Raw genomic sequence first — 18,540 nt, 5'->3', positions numbered from 1 at the left:
TTGCCACTAGATGCCCCCCCACCCGTGCTCATTCTTTCCTCCTTAACTCAAAAGGTAACCACTGTAACTAGTTTCTCCAGGCTACATTAAAAAAAAAAATACTTCACTTACTCTAACTTTTATCCCCACAAGCATCTGACTCTAACACCAACCCATTCCCTAGCCGTTGTTTTGTGCATTGGTCTTATTGGGCTCAGGGCCTAGACCCTGTGTGTTTTTTTGGGGAGGGGTCTACAAATATGTTCAAGACCTGGAAGGAAGACAAAGGGTCACTAGTTCCAAATAGGAAAAAGAAAATTAGCAGAAGTAAAACTATTAAATGCTTAATTAGTTACAACCTACAGTATAACATTATGTCACTTTCATTAATAGTTCAAGTAGACGACGATCAACATTTTGTTAAATTTATAGTAGGCAAACTAGGGCAACAGAAGAATAAAATTCTTTTCAAAAAGTTTACAAAAACTAAAGTTTTATAGTAGAAGTTAATATGGATTGCGGGCTGTGAATGTCTTTCCTTACATCTGACGGGAGGGGGAGGGGTCCCCCAGAGCAGGGCCTACAGTACAGGCAGCCACAGGCCCCATCCCTGCGTGAAGGATCCGCGCAGCCCTGGCCCCTCTTACTTGCTGATGTACTCCCCGGTGAGGACCTTCCCGCAGGACTTGCATTTAAAGCACCCCAAGTGCCACTGCTTCTCCAGCGCCAGCAGCGCCTGCCCGTTCTTGATATCTCTTCCGCAGCCAGCACAATCTGGAAAAGAGCAGCAGCCAGCAGTTACTACATGTTTGTTTTGCTAAATCCAGTCATGCAGGCCGGCTCTGAACCCCAGAGTAAAACCATCACAAGCTCAATAAATATTTACTTAAGCACCATTTCATTCCGTTTTCTTTCCCTTTACAAAATTTTTCCCGGTTGTCTCACAGACCCCATTCTCACACAGCACGGAAACTTCACGAACCTCGGTAGATCCAAGGGGATGGATGTTCTTCATCTGTTTATTTCCTTGGGGTTTATTTAAATACCCTCTGAGCTCCAGCTGGCCCAGAGAATATTTAATTATAGTGTCTTGGCTGTGATTTTAAGAACCTGCTCATAGGCCTTTATTAATTGAGGGCACATGTGAGCAGCTAAGCACCTCCTGCTGGAGGCCACATATCACACTATATATGTGATTTCTGGAATGCTGCCCATAAATCTCATTTTTGTAAACAGGACTCTCCTTCCTTATCAACCTAAACCAGACTTTCGAAGATTTGTGATCATCAGTTAAATGGCTCCTAATTCCTTAGCTTTAAATTCTCCTTGGCAGCCTCCTGTGAAGCAGATAAAGGAGAAAGGGTTTCTTCCTGTGAAAAGCGTGGGCCCTGGAATGAGATGGCCCAGTTCTGAGCCCCAGCTCCACACTTCATTGGCCAGCCACGTGGCCCAGGCTACCTCTCCTCTTTCTCAGCCTCGGTTTCCTCATATGGGAACCAGGATTCAATAAAAATCACAGATTTAGCACGGTGCTTGGCACATAGGAAGTGGCTCCATAAACATCTGTTATTATTATAATTGCCATTATTATTCTGATTATTAAGTACCTCATTGTTAGGGAAGTTGAGTATTTAAAAAAACCCAGAAGAATGTAAGTTGGTGCAACCTTTTTGGAAAGAAACATAAACATCTACAAACATTTAAGATCAATGTACCTGAGAAAGTAAAAGAAAGCAGGTGGCAGGTTGGCCATGATTTCCGCAACTGATCACGAAAAACACTCATGGGATAAAGCTATGTCCAGACAAGGCCACTCTGTGGCCATTCGGTACATAAAATGATTCAACACCCCCTCTTCTGAGCACATCCACGACGGCTGGTCCTTACTAATGACACTTCTAGCCCAACGTGAACCCTCTCTCATCCTGGAAAAACTGAGTGAGACAGGCAGTCACTGACTGACTCCTGCTTCCTGACAACACCCAACCCAGAACTGCTCCCATTCCCCTGAATCCTCCCTAAAACTATCCAGCACAAGCTCACACCCTGTAAAACTTCCTCCAAATGCCATCCCGAGATGGCTCACTACTCCTCTGGCTTTCTCCCTTGCTGCAGTTTAAGTGAACTCGGCTTTTTTTGACTATAGGTGTGCTTCTGCTGATCTTTGGTCAGTGGGCATTATTAACATAGCTTTAGATCCAGCAATTTCATGTCTAAGATTTTATTCTAGAAATAAATTTGCAAAACAGTGTGTGTGTGTGTGTGTGCGCGCACGTGCACACATGTATTCCCTGAAAAATATATACTCATTCCCCGCAGCATTTTTGTAACAACAAAACTGAAAATAGCTTCTATGGACATTAATGAAGGACTAATTAAATTAATTACAGTATAGTCAATAATGGAATACTATGTGCTGTTAAAAATAAAGCAAATCTGCATGCTGACATGGAAAGATGTCCAAAATAGATTAAGTAAAAAAAAAAAAAAACAGCAAGCTGTAGAACACTACACACAGCATAAATTCATTCACAGAAAAATAGTAAAGAATAGGGTATACGTGTGTTCGCAGACATGCTTGTATATAAATAGAACATTTCTTGGAAAAAAAACATAAGCTCGTAATACACTTCCTTCTGTGCAGAAGGACTCTACTTTTTTTCACATCCTCTGTGTTGAGTTTTTTTTTTTACCATGAGAATGTAAAAAAAATTGAGCAAATATTTACAAAGTTAAAAATATATCTGCTATATAAGTTATGAATACTGAAGATTAGAATTTGTCAAAGTATAGCCCATTATAAGCCGAGTGTGTATTATATGATCACAAAGCATCACATATTCTTTTAAAAGTTGGGTTTATATGTATCCCAGCATCTCACCAAAAATCTTATAAAGGAAATCTCACATCTGGTAGTTTACTATAAAGATAAAAGTGAAGGGGTATAATATTTGCTTATAAATACAAATTTTAAAGGTTAGGAGCACAGCATGGTCTTGAGATAAATTGACAGTTTTAATCCAAGATGAACTGAATTTTTTCTTCATTCTTCAGATTACATCATGCCCAGTAGGTGGCAGTAAAGATTTAAAATAATAGATCTGGGCGATAGAATTTTTAAAGCAGAAAATAAACTTTAGGAATGGCTTTTCAGTTCTACAACTGGAGACAGCTGGGCTCAGGGAGGTTGGCAGAGCCAGACGGGGTCTCTCCCTGCCCAGAGGTGAGATCTAGGGAGACGGAAGATGGGGGAACCATAAGAGCACAGGCTTTGGGATTAGCAAGACTTGGGCAAGTTAACTCTCTCCGAACCATCTTTCTTCATCTATGAAATGCTGACAATAATACCTACTTCCTAGATTGCTGTGAAGGTGAAGAGAGATTCTGCATTACGAAGTGCTTGGTACGCGTTGGACACTCAATGTGAAAACCCCTTGAAAGAAGCTGAGACACAATTTGAGAGCAATAATGACTTCTCTGATCATTCTACGTTGAGGGCTTTCGATGAACTAGGCACCATGTGAAGGCTATATAGACAGGATACTATTTATTCTTCATGGTCATTCCTTCATCCTAAATCTTGACATAAATCAAGCAAATCAACAAAGACTGCCTCCTAGAAAGTAAAACACCAGCCCATGATGCAAAGTATTCCAGTATATTCCACAGAGGCTACCCATTCACTCTTCTCTGGACAAAGCCATATTCTCCACTTAAGCCTGACGTCATGCTGGGGAAAGTGGAAAAGATGAAGAGACAGAAAGGCTCATGCTGGATTGTTCTCGCCTCCCATGCTCATTCCACTTAAGCTCTTTTATAAAGAACGAAATGTCCTACTCTCTATCTTCATGTTTTTCAGCTGTTGAGAAAATTGTTTCCACATCACTGAAGCAGCTGCTGACAAATATAGAAAGCTGGTGATTGGCACTGGAATTATTGTCAAAGTCAGAAATAGGTGAATATGGAGCAGCATTAAGGGAATCAAACCCTCTAGCGACTGATAAGTGTTCTATCATGGACAAATAATGACCAAAGGTGAAAAAAGACGACAATGGCAACAATAAAAACTTCACCCCCAAGCCTGTCATTCTTGGCATTGGGAGCCAGGAGAAAAGCAGAGATTTGGTTACTCGTGTGCAAGTGAAACCCACATCCAAGTACACACCTGGTTCCATATTTATTTCATTTCGATCAAAGGCAACAGATATCCTTGAAAACAGGGATCCTGCTTCTCTCGTTTAATGTATCTAAATTTTTTTTTTTTTTTTTTTTTTTTTAGCATAGGGCCATGGATACCTGGGCTTCAAAAGTATTTAAGTTGAAGAAGATGAGAAATGTCTCTCAGGAAGGAAACCACTGTTTCCAAGCTAAGAAAGGTGTCATCACTTGGGTAGTACTTAAGATCCTGTTAGCCTGGATGCCTAGGTGCTCCTTGAAAACTGTTTCTGCCTTCCTAGAATTTCCCATTTGGGAAGAGTAAGGGCCCAAAAGGTGTCTTACTGAGTGAAGATGCCTCTCTGGAAAAGAAGGCTGAGGACATGGAGCTATAGAAAAGGCAACCACTTAGTAACCGAAAGCCCATGCATCCCCAGCTTCCCAGGCCTGCACACTCCAGTCATGCCTAGAACCACTGCTGAAGGTGGAAAGTGCCATTCAGAGTAGCTACCCATCTAGGATCAAAGCTTCCCGAATACGGAATTAGACTTTTTCTAGTGTCTTGGAATTTTTGGCTACGGTCTTAGAGCTGAAAATGATGGGGATAAACATTACATCTTTCAAAGAAGGGTGCTAGGAATATCCTTGCTGGACTCACCCAAGATCTACCTGCTGAGTGTCAGCCCCTACTGCCTGCCTATCTCTGGAACCCGAAGTTCGAAAAGGCATAGAGGAGAGTCAGCAGGGGAGTTGCCCACACAGCTGGAGTGTGGTGTTCCCTCCCCTCTGCTGTGAGAAGACTCTTCGAGAAGGGAAGACCAGCCTCCCATTGTCTACCTAGATGTTTACTGAGTGGGGATGCTCAGGCCCTGGTGCTGTCAAGGGATCCAAGAGAAGCTTGTTGTTAGAGTTCTTGGGACAAACTGACTGGAGTGTCCTGGAGCTTGGAAGCGTTCATAAACAAAAAGTGTGCAGCCTGCTGAATTTGGAAGCTGGCTGGAGCCCCTCCTGATGGCAGGCTAAGGAGAAGACAGAAGAGGAAGAGGTGTGCACCTCCACTGTCTGGCTCCCGGGGGATGCACTTGTGTCCTGTGGATGGTACCCAGGCTCAAGCAGCATGAATGAACCCACCTGAGAAGGCTGCCTGCCGAGGGTGGGGGACTGCACTAATAAGAGGCTGTGGGAGGCCATGAGTGAGCAGGACCTGAGGCTGCAATGGAGGAATGGGGTTTGTTGTAACAGGTTGGCCAGAAAATGTACACTTTTGTCAAGGAACTCATAATAGGCCCCATTAAAAAAACCATGTCTCCAACCAGTGTTAGCTGAAAGGAACTGTGATAATGCCAGAGTTAGAACACCTTTCCTGCTCTACCTCTAATCTCCCCCCACCCCCCCACCCCCCCACACCCCCCCCCCCACCCCCCGCTGCCCGGACTCCAAAGGAGCCACAAGCAGGACGGGATGGAGGTACAGAAGGAGTAGAAGAAGAGGCTGTGCCCCCTTCCTCGTTGCAGGTCTCCAACTTGGGTTGAGCCTGAATGCGAAGCAGTGCAGCTCTGAAATGGATGTGAAAATAACATTTTCAACTGGCCTGGACTTTTAAGAGCTGAAAGTGACCAGAAAGTTACAGGATCTGCCTAAGATATTATTAAGGGTGGGAGAGAGAATGCTGACAGAGGATAATAAAAGTAGCCACGGGAAAACACAAGACTTTTCAGTGTTTTGTCCCACATGTATTTTGGCCCATTCTGCACGCTAATTGTACGACTCACAGCATTAGCAACTTTGGATGCAAAGAGATCTAGAGTCAAATTCCAGCTCTGACCCTGAAGCAAGGGACTTTGGGCAAACTAGGCAACCACTGGGCTCCAGTTTCCTCATCTGTAAAATGGGTAGGTTAACAATACCCACCTTCCCGGCTGTTGTGAGGATTGAAGAGAATATGCACTATCACTGAGCAGAGCATAGAGCACACAGTAAACACTCCGTGTCTGTTCTCACAGCTGCAATAATCTACAAAACCTACATTTCATCTTCCTCTTAACAAATACACATGACCCACTGTCAGCCTCCAGGGAAGGCATTTTGCTTTCTCTGGTTCCATCATCATCATCATATTATTATCATTGTTATCATTCAACTTTTAACTTTGTTTTTGGTGAGGAAGATGGTCACTGAGCTAATATCTGTTGCCAATCTTCCTCTTTTTGCCTGAGGAAGATTGTCCCTGAGCTAACATCTGTGCCAGTCTTCCCCTATTTTGTATGGGGGACACCGCCACAGCGTGGCTTGATAAACGGAGTGTAGGTCCACGTCCGGGATCTGAACCTGTGAACCCTGGGCCGCCAAAGCAGAGTGCTTGAATTCAACCACTACACCACCGGGCTGGCCCCTCAACTTTTAACTTTTGAAAGGTCTTGTACTTCTATTGACTCAGTCCACTCTTAGGGATCCCGCTCACCTGGAAGCACGGTGGTTATCGACATTCTACAGATCACAGAATGTTTGAGAGTCAGAGGGACCTTGCAGACCATTTGACGTAAATGCTTCATTTTACAGACAGGAAGCTGAGGCCCAGGGTGGACCTGGGTTTTACACAAGGCCACACAGCTGAACAGTGTCTGACTAACTGCAGAGTGGGGATCTTCTGTTTCCAAACGCATGACTCAGGCCTTTATGGCTTATAGTGCTTCTCTGGGTTTAAATCTTCAATCATGGGTTTGTTTTCCTGGTTATTGCCTCTTCCGCTGTCAGTTGGCTAAAACAGCCATGATGGAACTGGAGCACGAGGTGTTCACTTGAGGGTAAAGATTGTGTAAGTAGAGAATTATTGGGAACATAATGTAAATCGCAAAAGGGACCAGAGAGGGCCTTTACTCATTTAATTGATGCTTGCTGAGATACCAAGATGTTATAAAATATCCAAAGGGATTTGGAGTCTGTTCAGAGTATTTCCTTCTTTACTGTAAAATTTTAAAAATTAGGAATAAAAAAAATCAACTTTTAGTATTGAAACTGTTGCCCATGTAAGTTCCAGAAAATTCAAGCTTTCTCTGGAATTCTTTTTTAAGAATAATAATAAAAAAGAAACTATATTTGTCATCAACAAAGATTAGCACATAAGTCCATGGCTATACACATGGATAAAAAATAAATAGAAACAAAATCATTTCAGATTTAAGTTGTCATTAATAGAAAGTGGAATAAGACTTTGGAAACCCTATAAAATATTCAAGTGATGTCCTTTTAATAGACTGTTAACTTGAGACACTTTATGCCTGGCCAGGACTCAATCTAAGGAACTTCAAGGAAAACAAAAACCAAATTTAAGTTCCAGTTTGGCTAACTTGAGTCCTGAATTGAATGACATTGTATCTTGTCACTTAACTGTTCCTACAGGGCATGGATTTCCCATTATCTTGTGTGATAAAATGGTGAAGGTTGAATGCTAGAGGAGAGTTTTTCTGTCCAAAAGAGAGAAAAAGAAGGGACATAGAAAAGAGTAACCAGAACATGGGTCAGATTGTAAAGTTAAGCTGCTTTGAACACAAGCTTTCAACATGTGTCAGATCAGCCTCTGACATATGGATTCCCTCATGAGACTAACTGGAAGCATGTAGTGGCTGCCCACTTCACATGGGACAGATATTTCTAGTCTGCTAGGGTTCCCTTCCCTCCATAGGGTCTAAATGCCAATTGCCACTCATCGTCATGCTTGAACTGACTGCATGCACCTGTTACCTGCCTGGCCTTTTTTGTAAACCCTTGAATTTATAACCCATGGATTATTAAAAAATCTAGACTTTCTTGATATTATTATTTTTTTTAATAAGAGTTGGCCTACAGTTTTAACATCTTTAAGGTATAAAGGATTTGGGTATTTGAAAACCTTCCCTTGACCAAAATGTCCACATCATTTAGTAGTGATATGAATGTCCATCCAGCAAGTGGATATTGCTGCATGTTGACTTTCATCTTCATCTGGGCTCTTAAATGTTGTCAGGTTGTCAGGTTCTAAACTGGACATCTATAAGTTGATAAACGGTGACTGGCCACAATCCTTTTTTTTGCTGAGGAAGATTAGCCCTGAGCTAACATCTATGCCAATCTTCCTCCACTTTATATATGGGTCGCCACACAGCATGGCTGAAGAGTATTGTAGGTCCATGCCCAGAATCTGAACTCACAAACCCGGGCTGCCAAAGTGCAGCACACCAAACTTAACCACTATGCCATGGGGGCTGCTCCCATAGTCCACTTTCTAAAAACCTTAAACCAAGTCACTGAAATGAGTCCACAATCTTCCTTTTTGCATTTCATGTCAAATACCATGGGTATGGGGTCACCACAAGAAGGACAGGTAGAGGGTAAAACAGAAAGTAAAACTGCAAAAGTGTTAGGCAAAGCACTTTTCAAGAATTAGTCTTTAAAAGTGCTTTTTAACTTCTGAAATTCTCTGCCGCCATTAGCCAAAAAAAGCACTATGATGTCACAAGACAAATATTGGCTGGGGGTGGAGGGTAAGAATGTTCATGTAAGTGCAATGTGTTTGCCACTCTGTAAAAAGGGTCTCAATGCTACGAATAGTTTATATCTCAAATTCACTAAAAATGACCCTGAATTATTTTAAAAGGTTTCTGTGCTGCCTGAATATGTAACCTTGAACCAGACTTTCCATAACCGCTCACATCCCTGCTTAGGTCAGTTCCTCCCTTTGCTGTCTTGATGGCCACAATGGAAAGGAACATCATAAGCCAGAGCAGACTCTGACCTGCTATTTTAAGTGAAGGATCTTGTTGTCTTTGGAAAACAATACCACACAACAAAGTTTTTATGGGCCATAATAGCAACAGATTAGCATCATCAGCTTCATCAGCAAAACTGAAGGCAGGCCTGGCAGCAGCCATTTTCCAAGTCCTCTATAATCCAGTATTTGGCAATAAATCCTATCTTTCCTCCTTTTAAAGAGCATATCCTATATACTTATAGGATTTCAGTTACTTTGGTCATAAGTTTCATAAATATAGACCATTTACACATTTGAAACTTCCAATTCTAATCCCTAAACCAGTGCTCACAGAATTCTCTTAGGAGTATTATGGATTCCCAAGGTCAAGAAGCTTTCTCCAGGGCCAGCCTGGTGGCACAGTGGTTAAGTTCTTGCACTCTTCTTTGGCAGCCTGGGATTTGCTGGTTTGGATCCTGGGCGCGGACCTACACACTGCTTATCAAGCCATGCTGTAGCGGCATCCCACATAAAACAACTAGAAGGACTTACAACTAGGATATACAATTATGTCCTGGAGCTTTGGGGAGGGAAAAAAAGAGAGGAAGATTGGCAACAGATGGTCTCTCAGAGCCAATCTTCCTCACCAAAAAAAAAAAAAAAGGAGAAGAAGAAGGAGCAGCTTTCTCCTTTAACTAGTATTTGGTGTGCTTTTCCCCATATTCATGACTAGGATCTGAACTGGAAATTAAAAGGAGCCAGATTGTTTGCCTTTCCTCTCCATTAATTGATTATGAATTTATTAAGCAGGAATCCCACGGCTAATGCTGCTAGGCATGATGGCAAGCATCAAAGAAACAGAAGATAGTCTGTTACAGACTTGGTACCAACTCAGACTCTCACCCCCAAACCTCATTAGAATCAAGAACTCATTAGAATTGAAAGTCTGAGAAAATCCACTAATTACCTTTGGAGGATGGCTTTGAATGGCCCACAAATACACCACAGTGCTCAGGACAGCACTCAATAACTGATGGGCCTATAGAGGCTGCATTTCTCATGACCCGCCTGGAACAGGGTGAATGACATGGCTGCCTTCTACCCAGTAAGAATGCCAGATATGTGAGAGTATACATTTATGGAGCAGAACATGTACTTTGGAAAGGACGTGGAAAAGTGGTTAGGAGCTGACAACTTTAACATCTGCTTAAAGAAAGCGTCCACTGCCTTGTGAAAGGAATCTCTTCAACAGCCGCTCTTTCATTTCCCTGAGCAACAAATAAAAAGAACACCACGCCTGGATTTCCTAGGGAAGTAATGGAGATTCTTCGAGGAGAAAAAAAAAAAATTAGCATAAAACATTAATACTATTTTTTTCACCTGCTCCAATTTTTAGGTTTAAGGTTGTATCAAAGAGAACTCTGTGTGTGAGTGTGTGTGTGTGTGTGTGTGTGTGTGCGTGTGTGTGTGTGTTCACACACATGTTTTCAGAACTATAAGTAAAAGGAAGGACTAAATGTAAGGAATAAGCCAACATCCTAATAAGTACAGTCACAACTTCAAAATTCCCAGATAACAATTTCCAAAGCCCAGCTGGTGGAGGACAGACCCAGAGGATCACTGCTTTGCAGGCCCTCCCCCTGAACTGTCAGTCTGCGTTTGTCCCAGGTGGTTGCTCAGCATCATTTCTGATGATGCAAACATCACAGGGATTGACCCCAGATTAAAAGTAGGATTCTCTTTTGACTGAAAATGCCATGAGGACAGCAACAGGAAGATGGGAAGCTGTGACCCAATCATGGGATGCTCTCAGAAAAGGCTACAGTCACATGGCAGCCTCAAGGATACTGATTTCCAATCTGTCTAGGTGAAAAGTTCAGGCCATAGCTCCAGTGGACAGGGCGTTCTTGTCATGGGGCCTCCCCTAGGACAGGACAAGTGACCTCTCACCAGTACTTCTCAGTGGGTTCGGAGCAGTTCTCCTTTCTGCCTACAAGGTATAATCCACACAAGCCTCGTAAACATTATTTGATCCCTGAGCCACTCCTCAAAAGGGCAATTGTTACGTATTTTTCCGCAAGAAGACAGAACTAATATGTCAGAAGCTCAAAGCCTGAGTCCTCAGCACTGTTGATACCCTTTTCAGGACAGGGTTTGGAAAATTGGGGGTCAGACTTCTACCAGCAGGCTGAGCAATGGCCAAGTAGTCCTCTATGGCCAGCAGCGGAGGAGGAAAAGGGGTGAAAAAGAGGAAGGAAGAGTGGGAGAGTGAGCAAATAAGGGAGGAAGCAAGACAGAAGCCCCAGGAGAAGGCTGCTACCCGCAATCACCGGGGGGCATTCAGTGGTGCCCACTCCACAGCCACACTGTGGACACCAGAGGACACCAGGCCAACCGTTTCTGGGGGGTGGTAGCCACCGCTTTAAAGATTTGTGATGGTCCCTAGCCTACCCCTCTGAAAGCTGTGCCAAGACCCAAATGAATCACAAACAGGGACTCAAACAAATGCTTGCACAGGCACATTCACAGCAGCACTATTCACAATACCAAAAAGGTGGGAAGGACCTACATGTCTAATTAACAGGAGAATGAAGAAACAAATGTGGTCTCTCCATGGTGGAATATTACTCAGCCACAAAAAAGAAATGAGGTACTGATAAATGCTACAACTTAGATGAATTTTGAAAACATTATGCTAAATGGAAGAAGACAGAAACCAAAGGCCACATATGTAAGATTCCATTTGTACGAAATATCCAGAATGGGTAAATGCACAGAAACGAAAGTGGATTGCTGGTTGCTAGGGGCTGAGAGGAGGAGGGAACAGGGAGGAGCAGCTTAATGGGATTTTCTTCGGGGCTGATGAAGACGTTTTGGAACTAGATAAAGGGGGTGGTTAGACGACATTGTGAATGCTCTAAAATGTTCACTTTAAAATGGTTAATTTTTGTTATGTGAATTTCACCTCAATGAAAAAAAGTACCAAGAAGGTTTGTTCCTGCACTGATTTCCCTAGTTCAAGTGTAAACTTTAACTGGTGAAGAGTTTTCTCATAAATCTTTAACTGGCTGTGGTTGCCCAGCATACATGGGTCCTTGCCCAAGAGGAAATCATACTTGGGTTTTACGTCAGTTTCTCAGGTTCACTTCTCATTAGCAAACTCCAGCTCATTTACTCCAAAGACAGGAAGGAGAAAAGAGGGGGGAGAATGTCAGTTTCAGTACTTTCATCATGTGACCAGTCACTTAATGCACACACACACACACACACACACACACACACACACACACACGGCTGAAGGTCACAGCAAGGGCAAACTGTAGTGAGATTTGTCTGGAACGGGCCTTTTATTTTATTTCATAAAATTAACATTATTTTATTTTTTATGTACTTGAGTTATAAATAGGTAATACACACACATGGTTAAAAAATTTATTTTCATATAGTACAAATAATTTCCTTCCTTCCTGGCTCCCAGCCACTCCCTCCCTCCCTGCTAGAGACCAGTACTAATAGCAATGTCTTAATATCTTTCTGGAGAATATAGGAATATACAGTTATAGGTATACCCAGCAGTCCTTTGAACAGCTAAATCTTTACCGCTACTGAAAAATTAAAATTAAACTGGCGGAATGACTGCTGTTGCAATCATTAAAATTATAGTTTTATTGATAAGTTGTTAGAAGGTGTGGGTCTTATTACATAAGAGGCATATCTAGGGAAACAAAAATAGCAAATAACAAAATGCTGTTAACTTTCCATTGACTGAAAAGACTTTTTGTGCCCACTTCCACTTTTTGCCATTTAGTTGCACCCATTCCTTATAAAGCAGGAACTTTTCTTGCAACTGAGATAATCAAGGCTCTGGTTAAGTGAAAAGACGTGTCACTCTGGGATCTTTATGTCTGACTCATAATTGTTATAGATTTCTGTCTGAAAAATCTGAATGTTAATGTTCCTTCGCACAACATACCTTGTTTCTCTGTAACGAACCTCTGGCAAACATGTAAATCCTAAACTGTCTCAACACCCCACTCCATAGCCAGTAGAGCAATACTGGAACTGCCAAGCCAGGTGAGACCCCTGCCCCTCCAGGCCTGAGGCTGACATCCAAAACGCCCAGAGAGGTGAGGCCTCCCTCCAACCTCCCACCCAAAGCTGGGGAAATACATTCCCTGATATTTCTACTTTTTTAAAAAAAAAAAAACCTTGTGACTCTGTCGCCAACAAATTTTTCCGAAGCAATAACCACTTCCCCTTGCATTAAATAAGGGAAAAAGCCTGTAAATACGATGAGAAAATAAAAGTTTAAATGGCCAATACTCCTTGCTTCCCATGCATGCAAGCTGTATCTATGTAATTTTACAAAACCACAAAAGTCATCTTCATTGAAGTAGCAGTCAGAACTCAACATTCCGGACCTGCGAGCTGAAAGTGACTTCCTCAGAAGGCTCTCCTGGGATGGCTTCAATTCACTCGCTAAGTGAACATTTATGCACTTGCAGTGTGCAAGTGCTATTCATAAGGACAAAAAAAAAAATACAGTCCTTACCATTAAGGAGCCATAGTCTGGTCAGAGAGATAAACATACAAAGAACAGCAGGACTGTAATGGGTAATAACTGTCAGAAATGCAAAGCACATCTTTGGCTAGGACACATGTGAGCTGGCCCTGCTCCCAAGGCATCTGAGCAAATTCAAGGCTTTCAGCCTTTTGTGTGATGCTCAAAAGAAAAAATGATTTTTGACAAGAAGATAGGTGAATAAAATGCCATGGGAAGAATTTATGTAAAATTGTACACACATCTACAGCACTGAGAGCAATATGCAGAAGAATGTGCACCAGAATGTTAATAGAGGGGATGTCCTGGCGATGGGATTTCAGGTGATTTTTATCTCCTTCTTTGTACTTTTCTGTAATATTTGTACTCTTTTACGACAAATACTTAAACCCATTTAAAAAGAGAAGATTGTTATTAGCCCGGTTTAGAGAGAGAAACGGCTTTGACTCAATTTCCAGAATGTTGATCCAGGGCGTTATGTGCTAGACCTTGCATAAGAGAGAAGGACAACAGGTCCTTATATTCAGTGAGTTCATTATCTTGGTGGTGGAGGCGGGCACAAATCTAAACAATTAAAGTGCAATAGGTTACGTACCAATGTTGGTTTCTTGGTTGTGACGAATGTATCATAGTAATATATTACGCTAACTGTGTAAAAAAGAATTTGGCTGGTGCCTGGAACAGAGGAGGTGCTCAAAGAAACGTTTGCTGAGTGAATGAATGACATCCAACATCTTTCTTTGACATGGTCCTTTTTATTTGCCTTCTTCATCTTTTCTCACAGCCATCACCTGTACCCACAATCAGTTATCTCCCCAGCCCTGACCACCGATGCCAAATTGCTGCTTTTGCATACCACTGCCGCCATTACTGCCTTAATCTTTCTAGCACATTGTTTTCATCTGGTCATCCTCGAGGTTTGAGACTACCTGAGGAGCTGCTCTTTGCCAAGCTCCTCAAGGCCTCCCTAAACCTGTCCCCATCGCTCCGTCTTTCCACTTTCACTTCCCAGGACATGGAGCACAGCATCGGTTCTGTCCGGGTTTCCTCCGGCACTGCCTTTACAAGTGCCTTCCCACATTTAGACTGCCCTTCTATGCAGTATCTCATTTAATCCTCATAACAACCTTTAGAAGTAGATATCTTCCAATAGTAGGATGAGGGGACTGAGGTTCTGAGACATCAAATAACTCGTCCAAGGCTGCGTGACTGTAAGAGGTAAAACCAGGATTCACCCCAGGCATTCTGAGAGTAGGGCCACGTTCTTACCCACGTGCTATCCCCTCTTCCTTCTTTCCTCTCTGAGTATCTCTAAGCTTAAGTTCTAGTCTTACGATTTCCTTAAAGAATAATGGTTAACATATATACGTACTTACTAGGTGTCATGAATCTTCTAAGGACTTTCCTTATATTAATCCCAAGAACAACCAATTGAGAAAGGAACTATTATTGTTTCCCATTCTATAGGCAAAGAAACAGAGGCACAGAGAGATTGCGTTCTCAAGGCCACACAGCCTCTAAGTGGTAGAACTGGGATTAGAACAAGCCAACAACCTGTCCAGAAGCCATACTCTTCAGCAGTGTCCTGCCAAGCCTCCTCTGCCACCCCATTTACAGAAAAAAAATGTCTGACGATGGAGGAGCAGATCGGTTTTTGGAGACCTACCATAAAACACATCACCAAGAGTCAAACTTCAGCAATCTGTGGGCTATGTATGTGTTGATGTGTTCCTACCTTCACTGGTTTTTATACTGGTGGAAAACATCAAATGAGCAGAGAAAGACAGCTATCATGAACAGAAGAGTGAAAAAATTGGAGTCACAAAAAGTAGAGACTGTCTTACACAAAAATCCAGAAATTAATGCCTGAACAGTAAGTTATTGTTTTCTAAGCACACAGCACTCTTACATACGTGCTCACTTCCTCTTACAAGGTAGGTACCTATTACTATCCCATTTTACAGATAAGGAAATGGAGGATGGAGAGGTCAAGAGACTGCTACTAAGTGGCAGAGCCAGGACCTGACCCAGCATGAGATCATCCCCACTCCCCCTATTGTTAGGTGCCTCAGCAGACAAGTCCCACTCAACCTGTAAATGATTTCTTGAGAGAGAATATAAAGATAAAATAAAAATTATCTTGCAACTATTAAAAGCTGTTGCACCAAACAGAAAGGTAAAATAACGGAAAAATTCTTCCTCCCCTTGGAAACATGCACGTGACTCTCTCTGGAATGCTTTAAATTCAGTCCAAGGAGCGCATGAGCCCTGACACCTGTAGGAGTTCCAGTTGCAGTTGGAATAATGACAGTGCTGCACAGAGAGGGATAAGAGAGAGAGGAAGATGGCTTTGGATGTATTTGTGTGTGGGTGTTCCTCGCGTCAATCCGCCAAACCCACACACAATCAGACATGAGTCATACAGCCTTTGAAACGGACTGGGTGAGTGTAGACAGCAGCCCACTCCTGCTCAGATGCCTGAAATAGACAGGAGCTGTGTAGGAAACAATGATCCAAACCCGATTTCCCTATGCTCTAGTTTGCCACACACAGACTTCGCCCTCCCCTGGCTCCTTAACCTATGGGAATCCAGTCCCTCAGTTACTGGCAAATACATGAAGAACAGAGTGGAATTAAGTTTTAGAGGAGTGTATGCAACCTTCTGGTAGAGCATGAGTCTTCCGGACATATATTTCTGTTTTTAAAGCATGGATCAGCTACACATAGCGTGTTGATTTTTTTTTTTATTACTAGTAAAAGCAGTTTAGTTAATGTTCATCACAACCTTGTGAGGTAACTTTTACTATTATCTCCGTTATATAAAGTTTATTGATTTTTTTTTTCCTTGAGGAAGATTAGCCCTGAGCTAACATCTGCTGCCAATCCTCCTCTTTTTGCTGAGGAAGACTGACCCTGAGCTAACATCTGTGCCCAACTTCCTCTACTTTATATGTGGGACACCTGCCACAGCATGGCTTGCCAAGCAGTGCCATGTCTGCACCCGGGATCCAAACTGGCGAACCCGGGCTGCTGAAGCGAAACGTGCACATTTAACTGCTGCACCACCATGCTGGCCCCATTTATTGCTTACTGAATTTAAATTGCATTAGACTGGATGCTGCAACAATTTTAACTAATTCAGGGGCCATAATCCTTAATTGAAGTAGTTTGTTTCTATGAATAACTTCCTGATGGTTCCCATTCACCAAGCCTTGCTCCAACAGGGAGGCAATTATGGCCTGTAGAAAGCACACCGTCCTTGAAGGCAGACACTTGGATAAATCTGCAGACAAGTCAGGTCATCGTTCCAAGGCCCAGCACCTCCATCTCTGAAAATCAGACTGATACTTAACCTTGTAAAATAAATATCAGGGACGTAGCATGGCATCTGGGGCCAGACAGCCTGGGTTTGTATCCCAGCTCCATCACTCACTGTCTGTGTAATTTGGGGAAATTACCTAACCTCTCTGGCCCTTTGTTTCTTCATCTGTGAAAAGGGGATGGTTTTAGTATCACCTTATAGGGTGGTTATGAGGATTAAATAAGTTAAAATTTATAGACCAGTTACACATTGCCTGGTTCACAATGAGTACTACGGGAATGCTTGATGAAGAAAATAAAATAGACAGAAAGGTTAGAAGCAGCATTTTAAGGTGGAAGGAAGCACGGAGCAGAGTGTCTACAGCATCACAGGCACTCCACTGGCAGTTCTCCCTAAATCAGAGCACTACAGACACGGTAGCCCCTGAGGGGCTGGAATAGAAACTGCATCTCTATTCGGGAAGCTCAAAAGGAGACTAGTTTATGTACATTCTCATCGCCTCATTGCCTTGGCTTCTGTTGGCCACTCTGTGCTTCTCTCCCTCTCTTGTTGTCTTCACCTCCTAGCAATGATGGAAAACCAGCCATAGAATGCGAAATAAAACTGCACTTCAGAAGAGGAAACTCGTTTTTGAAAGAACATTTCAAAGGAAAAAGAAGATCATGGCTCTCTAGTTCACCGACTGTGTGAACATTATCAAAGTAGAGTTTCACTTTTTGCTTCTATTTAGGAAGCTTCACTAAGTTAAAAAAATTTTCTTTAAATAAGAATCAAAGTCACATCAGGATAGTTTTAAAGTATAGGGCAACTCTTAAAGAATTACAAATAATGACCAAGTGTTTTCTAATTATGCTCCAATGAATTTCAGAAACTTGCCGAAAATTCCCTTGCTCCAGTCTTTGTGCGCCTGCCTCGTTTGGGCATTTTGCATGTGTGTAGCCATCTATAAGGGCTCTCTTCTTTACAGACACCCACACCCACATGCCCTACAAATGCTATTTGAGTACTTATTTAAATAGACAAGTACTTGTTGAAAATAAAAATGTTCTGACCAAAGCCATTGCATAGAATTGGGATTTCATCCACTGAGAGCAGAGGAGAAAATATCACTTGGTCTGTCAATTTGCGTTTAAGCAATATGCATTAAATTTAGCATTAGAAATGTGGATTTGATGTTGATATATTTTTACACCTAAACTTTTAATTTCTTTCTTATGTGCATAACATGTATGTCATATAAAAATAGAAAATATAGATAAAGCAAAGAAATGTTTAATAAAAATTAGAATAACCATTTTGCTAGATTGTGACTAGGAAAAATGTCCCCAAATTGCATGCACGGAGAGGACGGGAAGGCTTTACAAATATTACATTTCTGTTTCTTAAATTAAACAATGAGGAGTATTAGATAAAACCAAAAAGAGAGCCCCAAAGCACAGTCAAGAGGCCTGCCTCTAATCCTACCTTATTATTGGATAGCCTGAGTATGCCCATGAGCCTCAATTTCCCCACCTATCAAGAAAGATAATTGTACTAAGAGACGCCACAGAATTAGAGGATGCGGCCGTTCCTATTTATAGGCCTTTGGACACAATCCACCGTTACAGCTGTCATCCCATCCTCGGACTCCTAAAATCCTCTTTTTCTTAACTAGACTGAACAATTCCTCCAAAGTTTTGTTAATGTACTTTCAAAGCAAGCCCTCCCACACAGTGGGTGACTATTGCCACCCAGATCACCTTCCCGATGACCTGGTTAGAGCAGGGTAGGTAAGAACAGTGAAGGACTCGAAGTCCT

The 18,540-nt window shown here is 42.2% G+C and overlaps 1 protein-coding gene across 10 annotated transcripts in view; it reads right to left on the bottom strand.

The window, feature by feature from the left end:
- ABLIM1 (actin binding LIM protein 1) overlaps positions 1 to 18,540 on the bottom strand; it is a 291,304-nt gene that overhangs the window by 93,312 nt on the left and 179,452 nt on the right. For all 10 annotated transcript variants that reach the window (XR_011420691.1, XR_011441743.1, XR_011441742.1 and 7 more), the window contains one exon: positions 627 to 753. Coding sequence is in view for 3 of the 10 variants with exons in the window: in XM_070276223.1 (XP_070132324.1) it covers positions 627 to 753 (127 nt within the window). In the remaining 7 variants the exon portion in view is untranslated. The remainder of the gene's footprint in view (positions 1 to 626; positions 754 to 18,540) is intronic.

The sequence above is a fragment of the Equus caballus genome, chromosome 1 (genome assembly GCF_041296265.1).
Source record: "Equus caballus isolate H_3958 breed thoroughbred chromosome 1, TB-T2T, whole genome shotgun sequence".
Lineage (NCBI taxonomy): Eukaryota > Metazoa > Chordata > Mammalia > Perissodactyla > Equidae > Equus > Equus caballus.
This window is presented reverse-complemented; position numbering and strand designations above follow the sequence as displayed.